Source organism: Lolium perenne, chromosome 4, assembly GCF_019359855.2.
Source record: "Lolium perenne isolate Kyuss_39 chromosome 4, Kyuss_2.0, whole genome shotgun sequence".
Classification (NCBI taxonomy): domain Eukaryota; kingdom Viridiplantae; phylum Streptophyta; class Magnoliopsida; order Poales; family Poaceae; genus Lolium; species Lolium perenne.
Window position 1 is genome coordinate 238,869,846 of NC_067247.2, and position 12,152 is coordinate 238,881,997.

The following is a 12,152-nucleotide window of genomic DNA, read 5'->3' on the forward strand; positions in this document are numbered from 1 at the left end:
CAAGAGGGAGTATTTATGCTCGATAGTGGGTTCATGTCTCCATTAAATCTGGGGGAGTGACAGCAACCCCTAAGGTTGTGGATGTGCTGTTGCCACTAGGGATAAAACATCAATGCTTTGTCTAAGGATATTTGTGTTGATTACATTACGCACCATACTTAATGCAATTGTCTGTTGTTTGCAACTTAATACTGTAAGGGGTGCGGATGCTAACCCGAAGGTGGACTTTTTAGGCATAGATGCATGCTGGATAGCGTTCTATGTAATTTGTCGTAATGTCCAATTGAATTTCACACTACTCATCATGATATGTATGTGCATTGTCATGCCCTCTTTATTTGTCAATTGCCCAACTGTAATTTGTTCACCCAACATGCTATTTCTTATCGGAGAGACACCACTAGTGAACTGTGGACTCCGGTCCATTCTTTTACATCGAATACAATCTACTGCAAACATTGTTCTTACTGTTCTTTGCAAACATAATCTTCCACACTATACATCTAATCCTTTGTTACAGCAAGCCGGTGAGATTGACAACCTCACTGTTAAGTTGGGGCAAAGTATTTTGGTTGTGTTGTGCAGGTTCCATGTTGGCGCCGGAATCCCTGGTGTTGCGCCGCACTACACTCCGCCACCAACAACCTTCAGCGTGCTTCTTGACTCCTACTGGATTCGATAACCTTGGTTTCTTACTAAGGGAAAACTCGCCGCTGTACGCATCACACCTTCCTCTTGGGGTTCCCAACGGACGCGTGTGATACGCGTACAGCACGCGTCCGTTGGGAACCCCAAAAGGAAGGTGTGATGCGTACAGCGGCAAGTTTCGCTTAGTAAGAAACCAAGGTTTATCGAACTAGTAGGAGCCAAGAAGCACGTTGAAGGTTGATGGCGGCGGAGTGTAGTATGGCGCAACACCAGGGATTCCGGCGCCAACGTGGAACCTGCACAACACAACCAAAATACTTTGCCCCAACGTGACAGTGAGGTTGTCAATCTCACCGGCTTGCTGTAACAAAGGATTAGATGTACAGTGTGGATGATGATGTTTGCAGAGAACAGTAGAAACAAGTATTGCAGTAGATTATATTCGATGTAAAGAATGGACCGGGGTCCATAGTTCACTAGTGGTGTCTCTCCCATAAGAAATAGCATGTTGGGTGAACAAATTACAGTTGGGCAATTGACAAATAAAGATGGCATGACAATGCACATACATATTATGATGAGTAGTGTGAAATTCAATTGGGCATTACGACAAAGTACATAGACCGCTATCCAGCATGCATCTATGCCTAAAAAGTCCACCTTCGGGTTAGCGTCCGCACCCCTTCCAGTATTAAGTTGCAAACAACAGACAATTGCATTAAGTATGGTGCGTAATGTAATCAACACAAATATCATTAGACAAAGCATTGATGTTTTATCCCTAGTGGCAACAGCACATCCACAACCTTAGGGCATCTCCAACCGAGCGACCCATCCCGCGCCCGCGCGTCCGGATGGGTCGAAACGGACAAAACCGCGTCCCAGCGCGCGGACCCATCCCTAAAACGGATGGCCCAGCGCGTCCGGGACGATCCAAACCCGGCCCAAATCTTGGACGGGTTTGCGTGGCCGCGGACGCGAAAGGCTGGTCGCTCGCGTCCTCCCCTTGTCCGCCCTGGCCCGCCTGTCTGCCACCCAAAACACAAGGCCATCGCACACATCTCCCCACCGCTCTGCCGCCACCCACGGACCGGCGATTTGGGAGCGCGTCGACGCCGGCCATCGTCGTCGAGACGCCGGCAAGCGGGGCGGAAGCATAGGTCGAGGTCCCGCGCTGCTATCGCCGACTCGTAGCAGAGTCGGAGGAGGCCGCCGCCGGCGCTGTTGTCCTCTCACCGTCGCGACACCTCCCGCCGTTCGCAGCTGCGCCGTTTCCGCCGGAGGTGAGCTCTCCTGCACCGTCTTTCCAGACCGCAAGTCGGCTGAGACGGCCATGGCTGCAGGTCCCTAGAGAAGCATTTGGATCGCCTCCGCCTGCGAGGTGTTCGTTCAAATGCTCGAACTAAAATGTGTCCTTTTCAGATCATGGTGGACAGCGACGACGAATACTACTTCAAGAACTTCATCGACACGTCGTCGGAAGAGGAGTCCGACGACGATTTTTTCACGGATGCTGCGCTGCTCATCCACGAGCACACTGTCTCGCAAATCCCCATGTTCCAGGGGTCCGTGCCGGGGCGCGCGGCCACCTTGGACCGCAAAAGAGAACGCGGCCACGACCAGCTCTACAACGACTACTTCCAACCCACTCCATTGTTCGTGCCGCACTTGTTTCGCTGTCGTTTTCGGATGACCAGGCCGCTGTTCCGCCGGATAATGGATGGCGTCAAGATCTACGACGACTACTTCTATGCGAAAGTGGATGCAATTGGCAAGGTAGGCCTCTCTTCGTACCAGAAATGCACGGCAGCGATTAGGATGCTCGCATATGGCGTTGCCGGTGATTTCGTAGATGAGTATACGCGCATGAGTGAGTCAACCGGCTTGGAATCGATGTACAGGTTCTGCAGAGCTGTGATCGGTTCGTTCGGAGAACAGTACCTCCGTCAACCTAATGCAGAGGACACAGCTCGTCTGTTGTCGATCAACGCTTCCAGGGGTTTTCCTGGGATGCTTGGCAGCATAGACTGCATGCACTGGGAGTGGAAGAACTGCCCCTTTGGTTGGCAGGGGGCATACAGCGGCCATTCTGAGGGGTGCACAGTCATTCTTGAAGCTGTTGCTTCCCATGACACATGGATTTGGCACTCATTCTTCGGAATGGCTGGCTCGCACAATGACATCAATGTGCTGCAGCGCTCTCCGGTGTTTGATAGGCTAGCGTACGGTCAGTCCCCTGATGTGGATTTTGAGATCAATGGCCACCACTACACCAAGGGGTACTACCTTGCTGATGGTATCTATCCACCTTGGGCTACACTCGTGAAGACAATCCGAAACCCCAACTCAGAGCAGGAGGCAAGGTTTGCCAAAGAGCAGGAGGCAGCCCGGAAAGATGTCGAGCGGGCGTTTGGCATCCTCCAAGCTCGTTGGGTAATCGTCAGACACCCTGCCAGAGCCTGGGATGTGCAAACTCTGTGGGAGGTGATGACCGCTTGTGTAATCATGCATATCATGATTGTTGAGGTAGAGCGGGATGATTCACTCTTTGATAATGACTGGGAAGGCCAAGGAGAGTTGGTTACTCCTCAACGTGCTCCGGCATCATTCCAGGACATTCTTCATGCGCACCATGAAATTCGAGATCTAGCTGTGCACAACCAGCTTCAGGCTGATTTGGTCGAGCACATGTGGCAGCATGTAGGCAACAATGCTGCAAACAACAATGATTAAGCCTAGAGCATTTTGTATCGTTTTTTCATTTTATTTGAATAATACTTTATCCTTGATTACATGGACTATGTAATGTGTAATACATTTTGAGCATTTGAACTACTTTATATATTTTTTCTATAATTTATTTTGCGTTTTTCTAGTGAATTTACAAGAAAAACATACCATGGGGCGCCGCGACCCAAATCTGGCGCGTTGGGCGCAGCGCGCGACCCAAACGGACGCGCGGACGCGGGGCTCCGTCCGCGCGTCCGCTCGGGTACGCAAACGGCCCAAAACGGACGGCCCAGCGCGTCCGTTTGGGTCGCCCGGTTGGAGATGCCCTTAGAACTTTCTGTCACTGTCCCAGATTTAATGGAGGCATGAACCCACTATCGAGCATAAATACTCCCACTTGGAGTTACAAGTAACGACTTGGCCAGAGCCTCTACTAATAACGGAGAGCATGCAAGATCATAAACAACACATAGATGATAGATTGATAATCAACATAACATAGCATTCCATATTCATCGGATCCCAACAAACGCAACATATAGCATTACAAATAGATGATCTTGATCATGTTAGGCAGGTCACAAGATCCGACAATGATAGCACAATGAGGAGAAGACAACCATCTAGCTACTGCTATGGACCCATAGTCCAGGGGTGAACTACTCACACATCACTCCGGAGGCGATCATGGCGATGAAGAGTCCTCGGGAGATGATTCCCCTCTCCGGCAGGGTGCCGGAGGCGATCTCCTGAATCCCCCGAGATGGGATTGGCGGCGGCGTCTCTAGAAGATTTTCCGTATCGTGGCTCTCGGTACTGGGGTATTCGCAACGAAGGCTTCTTATAGGCGGAAGGGTCGGTCAGGGGGCGTCACGAGGGGCCCACACGCTAGGGCCGCGCGGCCAGGGCCTGGGCCGCGCCGCCCTACTGTGGCGTCGCCTCGTCGCCCCACTTTGTTTCCCTTTCGGACTTCTGGAAGCTTCGTGGAAAAAATAAGACCCTTGGCGTTGATTTCGTCAAATTCCGAGAATATTTCCTTACTAGGATTTCTGAAACCAAAAACATCAGAAAACAGCAACTGGCTCTTCGGCACCTTGTTAATAGGTTAGTACCGGAAAATGCATAAATATGACATAAAGTATGTATAAAACATGTGTATATCATCAATAAAGTAGCATGGAACATAAGAAATTATCGATACGTTGGAGACGTATCAGCGTGCTGTACCGTCACAAGCAACAATCTCGACACCACCAATCCTGGTGGCACCTAGGGAGAAGGAGCCTCTCCTATTATATATAGCGGCCACACCTCAGGTGGTCAGCACAGTCCTGGTGGTCGAAAGAGAAGAAGAAGGAAAACTCCACGGAGTGCAGCGGCCGGTATGCTTCGTCAGCGAAGTTTTATCGCCTTCAAAACAGAGGTACCCGCAGTATCAGAAGTTGGAATATGGAGTATTTACAACCGCAAGAAAAATACGACACTATTTTTCGGCACATCCGATAATAGTGGTTAATGAAGCGCCTTTATCCAACATACTAAAAAATCCAGAAGCCACGTGTCGTGTCTCCCTTTGGGGAATAGAACTTTCCCCTCGGGACATCACATACGAGAAAAGAAAAGCAATAAAGTCGCAAATCCTGCGAGACTTCATCGCAGAGTGGATGGAGCTACAAAACACGGGACCTCCAGATTTGTCGAGAACCTGGACTATGAACTTCGATGGGTCCAAGAGATTAGAAGGAGCAGGAGCAGGTGTGATATTAGTATCACCCCAAGGCGACAAGCTGAAATATGTGTTGCGGGTGACGTTTCCAAACGCATCCAATAATGAAGCAGAGTATGAAGCACTCATACACGGGATGAAGATGGCAAAAGCTTGTGGAGCAACCCGACTAAAAATCTTTGGCGACTCACAGTTGGTGGCCCAACAAGTGTTGAATCAATGCGACGCAGTCAATGATAGCATGATAACATATAAAGAGGTATATAACGAGCTCGAGAAGTTATTCGACGGGTGCGAAGTAAATCATATCAGCATGCTCAGCAACGATGAAGCCGATGTTCTCGCAAACATCGGGTCGCAATGCCTCGTGATTCCACCTGGCGTGTTTTGGGAGGAGATAGCCGAGAGATCTACCAAGCCGAAGAAACAGCAGAAGAAGGAGAAGGATGAGAAGCCCTCGGGGGCTAAAATAGCATCACTGGAAGAAGAAGAGGAACCAGACGTAGTGATGATGGTACAAATTCCTTGGATGCAAGCATACATAGCACACATCCTAAGAAAGGAAATACCCGACGATCCAGTTGAAGCAAGGCGAGTTATCAGACGTTCTAAAGCCTTTACTGTGGTCAAAGGGGAGTTATACAAACAAAGTATTTTGGGAGTGTTGCAAACATGCGTCACACCCGAGGAGGGAAGGCTAATTTTGAAAGATGTACACGAAGGAGTATGCGGACACCACGCAAGCAGCCGAGCTATAGCAGCCAAGGTTTTCAGAGTAGGGTTTTATTGGCTAACAACAATCGAGGAAGCAAAGGACATAGTACGCACTTGTGACGCGTGCCAAAGGTTTGCCGCAAAACCGCACTCCCCAGCAGCAGAGTTGATGCCAATACCATTGTCATGGCCCTTTGCTCAATGGGGTCTCGATATGGTGGGAAAATTGCACAAGGCCTGGCCAGGAGGATACGAGTATATGCTCGTAGCTGTCGACAAGTTCACAAAGTGGATAGAAGCAAAACCGATAAATTCACCAGATGCAGCATCTGCAATTAAGTTCGTGAAAAGCATCATCTTTCGGTTTGGAGTCCCTCATAGCATAGTCACAGACAACGGCAGCAATTTCACATCTAAGGAATTCAAAGCTTATTGTGTAGAGGTAGGCATCAAACTACACTTTGCATCAGTTGCGCACCCGCAAACCAATGGGCAAGTCGAGAAAGCAAATGTATCATCTGCAATGGCATCAAGAAACGTCTGCTCACACCATTGGAAAAAGCTAGACACACATGGCCAGAAGAGTTGCCGAGTGTTCTATGGAGTATCCGAACAACACCAAATACAGCGACACAGGAAACAACGTTTTTTCTGGTTCACGGAGCTGAAGCAGTGTTGCCAATAGAAATAGAACACAATTCTCCGAGAGTGGCGGAGTATGACGAAGAAACTTCAAGAAAGGCAGTAGAGGACGATGTCGACGCGCTCGACGAAGCTCGAGACGAAGTACTGTCACGAGTTACCAAGTACCAGCAAGATCTGAAAAACTACCACAGTCGATGTCTGCGACCAAGATCCTTCCAGGTAGGCGACTTAGTTCTTCGGCTCATGCAAACTAGCCATGAGAAACTTGAGTCGCCATGGGTTGGCCCATACATCGTCACAGAAGTAATTGAAGGAGGAGCGTACAGAATAAAGGACAAGAAGACAGGAGTCGCCAAGCCAAATCCCTGGAACGTGGCGCAACTTAGGCGTTTTTACGCTTGAAGTCGAAATATAGTCCTCTCTGTAAACATACAATGTACTGAAACGCCCGCGAGTTTTCAGACGCACTCTTTTCCTTTCAGGGCACCGAGTGGGGCTGAAAGGTTTTTAATGAGGCGGGCTCGCGGTGCTGCAATATAGTAAATATATTGGTGATATACATCTTTTCATTCGACAGGTTCGGGGTTTTCCTACCCGACATAGTTTTATTCTGCACAAGAACAACTTATACAACATATAAATTTACAAAAAAATCTTTGCCTTGGTTTGAAATACCTCGCAAATACAATAAAGACACTAGCCACCGAGACACTCGGGGGCTAGGGAAAAGAAAAATACATATCTTTGTATTAAAATATATATACATCAAGTTACAGGCTCTTTCGACAAGATAAGTTATCTACCGAAGAAGTAGATTTAGTCGCGACCTAGCAGAACATCAATATTTATTCTGTCTTCTTCGGCAGAGGCACCCAGAAAATCGGCATAATGGCCATCCGCAAAAAAGTTGGCATCCATTCGAAGAAGGTCATCAATTATCTCTTCAGCCACTGGTGTAACTATCACATCAATTTTGTCGACACCTCTCCGTCGTCGCCTCAGCTTGGTATGGACAGTTTCAACCACCTTGGTCATATCCATTTTTGAGTGGCAGATTTGAAGCATGATAAGGGCAAATCTGGCACCGGCTACTAGTTGAGCTTTTACAAAACCATGGATTTTGTGCGAGTCCTTAAACTTGGTCATCAGCTCCGGAAGGGTCTTAGGCTGAATATTTCGAGGGAACATGGAGTTGTAGACCATGGACAATGTTTTGGTACAAAATTCAAGGAACTCACGAATTTGACACGCCGATCTTGAAACCTGACGATTTGTCGGGTACGCTCAGGTGTAGCCCAAAAAAGGGAGCCATGGTCCAGTGCCAGATTAACAAGGAAATTTAATCTTGTGTCAACCCGTTGATCTTCTGCAGCGGCGTCCAAAAAGGGACCTGTTTGACGACAGCACACCAGTTAGAGAAAGAAAACAAGCAAACAACAGAGGCAGTTTAGGCTTGAGAAGTATACCTGCCATTTCCAGGCTCGCCTCAGTCATCAATTCAAGCATAAAATTTTCTCGGGAAGTAGACTGTGTAGCTTCAGCGACTGCAGCTTCTTTTGAAGCTATAGCTTCCTGAGCTTGCTGTTGTACAATTTTCTCTCTCTCAGAGGATCTTCGAGATTGTTCCATTATCACAAGTGCCTGTTTTTTCATTGATTGAAGTTGTTGGCAGAGTTCTTCCAAGTCATGTGTTGGATCCGTACTCGAAGAATCTTCAATAAATTCGTTACCGGTTGACATTTTCCTCGAGTAAGAGGACGCATGCAAAGCATCGGAGGGATGAGGAGTTGAAGTATAGTTGTCAAATACCAACTGGAAAGAAAATTTCAACATCAATCATAACGTGAAATAGATTTTCATTGATTTCAAATATATTTACATAGTTCTTACAAAAGATTGGATCCTAGTGAACCAAGCATACGCTGTCGCAAGCTACATCTATGGCGACAAGCGTCAAAAGAAAGAAAAAAGAGAAAAAAGATAGGCAGGGCGATCTACTTGACCTCCGTTTTGGCGGAACTGGAGGAGGGCGTTGGCTTGTACCCGAGGAAATCCAGGATCTTCTTTGAGTGGGGCTTTGCAGCCCTGATTAGAGATGGCCATTTATCCTGTTTCAGCTTTGTGGCTTCGCCAACTTTTGCCCAATCGACATTTTGCTGGCTCTCGGCAACCAGTGCTATAGTGCCTTCCACGCCAATCTTCAAGTTTTCTTGGCGGAGAGCAAGCCCAAGGTCTTCGTGGGGGACGAAGCATTTGGCAAGGTCAGCAAAGGCGTCGGGTTCCTTTTTCTTCGGGAAGAAATAAGGGAACAAGCGCGAAAACGCAGCTTGGGCGTCAAAGATGCTACAACGCACCAGATCCGCATGAATCTCAAGAAGAGACAGTGCGTCGAGAAGACGGTCTTCTTCTGGCCGGTCCAGTTCAATGGGGCCTAGGTTCCCGACCTGAACCGGACGCCGAGGAGCGGTGACTCGTGCTCGACCGCGACACAAAAGATGCGATAGGTCTCGGAGGAGAACATGCCGGTGCCCCGCACCCTGTTTGAGGAAATGATACCGTCTGCCCCGACGATGGATGACTCGATACGTTTGCTCTCTCAGTGTCTCGCTCTGCCGTGTGTCATTCGTCTGACGTCTGGTGATTCTTAGGCCTATTGTACGAGACGCAATGAGGGCGATATCTAGGCTATGATCTTCGGCGGCGGTTTCGTCTGCGAAGCCGGCATCGAGATAGGGACGTAGGATCCTGGCCCAGGGACGCAGGAAAAGTGGGAACACACGCTGATGGGGCAGACATCGATGGCAGATGGTTGTTCTCCAGCTAGCCCACGCAGCCAACAACCAGGCCCGTCCTAACCAGGGATGATGCTGGCAAGAAGAAGGGGGAGAGCCACAGGACCAGCGGCTTCAACGACGACGAGGACAAATGTTTGTGCGATGCGTGGCTAGCGACCAACAATGACTACATGAATGGTGCCCAACAAAAGCGCCAAGTCTGTTGGTCCAAGGTAGTCCAACAATATGAAGAGAGAAAGCACCACAAACCCTACGAGATGCGCAGCGAACGCACGGAAGAGTCCATCCCAAAAAAATGGACCAACATCCACGGGCGTGCTAGCAGTGGTAGAGAAACGGGCATCATCATTCCATATATGCACTTAGCATTAGCAAACCATGAACCTAACTTTTAGCAATTGCAGGTACCCACGGCTTTGGAGAAATTCATAGCAACTCATAGGAAGGGCTTATATATGGTCCATTGTTGGGAAAAGTTGAAGGACACGCCGAAGTAGAGGATTAGCTATGTGGCCTACAATGAAGCTGTTAAGAATGGGAGAACCACGTTGATCGTGGACAGTGAAGACGACGAACCAGGGCAGAAAGCCCTTGCGCCTCGTCCCCAGGGCCATAAGGCTACCAAGGCCGATCTTGCTCGGGAGGCATCAGCCCTTATGTTGAGCCAGACCTTGAAGAAGATCATGGCCGAGTCTCAAGCCGCCCAGGCTAAATGGGACGAGAAGAGGCGCCTGAAAAAGGAGATCTCTAGTGCCATCTACCTTAACCTCACCAAAGAGGCCATTGAGGTCCAAAGATTGGACGTCGAGGCCAATAAGGCAGACGCCAAGGCCAAAATGCGTGACGCCGAGGGCAGAAGGATGGACGCCGAGGCCAAGATCCGGGCAAAGGACACAAGGATCATGCTGGCTGACTTGGGCAGCATGGACGACGAAATCCGCGCGACGCATGATCTGCGTCGCCATAGTCAAACACCATGGCTTTTTGGACTATATTTATTTTTCTAGCCATGTTTGTGCTTCTTTTGGATTATATTTTGTGCCACATCATGTGCACAATGTGATAGGCTTATTTCAGACCTCAATTTGAGTCAATATGATGGCCATATGTTCATGCAATTTGCTTGTTGATGTAGTTTTTCGATATTCTAGAAAAATGACCCGTTGCTAAAATGTGTCGGCCCGCCGGAGACACCTCGACCTAAACGGACGCATGGCAATTTTCGCATCCTCAAGCGACGCAAAACAGACGCATGCAGACAATTTATGTGTTGCCCCGTTGGCAGATGCTCTAACATCTTAAAAAATGATCCATTGTTCCAACAACTCTATCTCTTTTACAATATCTATCCACATAGACTGATTAGACTGCTAAAATTGCCAGTCTAAATTGTATACCGTACGTCCGTATCTCATCCGTACGCCGGCGCGATGCAGATTTTCCCGCCGCGATGGATCCAGATAAGCTTTTCGATCAGTGTTTCGATTTCTAGATTTATTCTCGTTCTTCTAAGCAAGCAGCGTGCAGAACCTGTTAGGCCGACCCACTGACAAAATGGTAGACGGCAGGCATGCTCTAATCCTTTTTTAGTTGCGATCCGGGGGTAGCTCGGCCCATCTAACCTTGTACGCGGCCTGCACTTCTGTATCCGATCTGTCAAATAGCTGTACAAGTGTGATCTTTCTGTTTTCGACTCCGATTCCAATACCAATACGAGTTGTATACAAGGCGGTTCGCCAGTACCATAAATATGTACAATACCTGTACCCTTCCATACGTAGCAACCTGTCTCCCTCCTTTTTCCCGCAAAGAAAACAAAAGCCCGCCTCCGTCCTTCGTTTCGGCTCTCGTCTCGCGCCCAGTTCATTCGTTCCCTGAGCCACGATCGCGATAAGCTTTTTCGATCCCTCTTTCTATTTCCAGTTTCAGTTCTCGTTCTAGATCTGTCAATTTCGATCTCGTTCTTGTTTAGGGTTATTAGGGTTAGGGTTTAGATTCGATTTAATTTCTTGAGATAAGCTTTTTCGATCTCTCTTTCCATTTCCAGTTCCAGTTCGCCGTTCTAGATCTTTCAATTTCGATCTCCTTCTTGTTTAGGGTTATTAGGGTTAGGTTTTAGATTCGATTTAATTTCTTGATTCTGCCTGATTTTGTAGCAATGGCTGGGCCCGTGGTCGCCGGCGGTCTTCCGCCGCTGCTGCCTACCCCGAGGGGCTGCATCGGCCTGACGCCCCCTCCGGCGTCATATGTGTCCAGGAAGCGTCCGGGCCGCGCAACGTTGAGTGAGAGTTGGGTCAAGGATAAACTTGCCGGCGGCGGCGTTTCATCGGATCGAAGCAAAGTCGGCGGCGGCGGCGAATCGGCTGATCGGAACCCTAGCAAAATGCCCGTCCGAGCCTCCCTGGGCTCAAGCTGGGTGGAGGACAAGCTGCTCGGCCGCGCCGGCACGTCGACCTCGGGGGGCGAGCGCGCGAGCCGCCCGACGTGGAGGGACGGCTGGAGCAAAAGAGCGGCCAGCCGTGCGCCGTCGGCCAACCGGTTCGAGAAGAAGGCGAAGCAGTGGACTGATGAAGCTGACGATGTCTTGGAGCTGGAGACGCATCAGTACGCAGGGCCGACCTTCGCCCTGTCGCCGGACCCATCCCAGCTGCCGATCCCGTTCCTCTTCATGAAGGCGCATTGAACATTGCGAGTTGGTCAGCCGAAGTTAATCCAAGTTCTCAGCCGAAGGGTGTACTGTTGAAGTTCCTCTTCTATTTACTAGCAGTTTATCAGGCTAAATCCAGTAGCATTCAGTTTCAGTTAAGCTCTGGATTTCGCTGCATACATCATAGGCTTAGAGTTGTCCATTATTTCACCTTGGAACTTTGGTGCTATTATAGTGGCAATCTTTT

The 12,152-nt window shown here is 49.0% G+C and overlaps 1 protein-coding gene across 1 annotated transcript; it reads left to right on the plus strand.

Moving 5' to 3' along the window:
- The first annotated feature begins 2,337 nt into the window (after positions 1 to 2,337).
- LOC127328529 (uncharacterized) lies at positions 2,338 to 8,898 on the plus strand. The gene is made up of 2 exons (XM_071829356.1): positions 2,338 to 3,081; positions 8,581 to 8,898. Exons 1-2 carry the CDS (start codon positions 2,338 to 2,340, stop codon positions 8,896 to 8,898), a joined length of 1,062 nt encoding a protein of 353 aa, XP_071685457.1.
- The last annotated feature ends 3,254 nt before the right edge of the window (positions 8,899 to 12,152 follow it).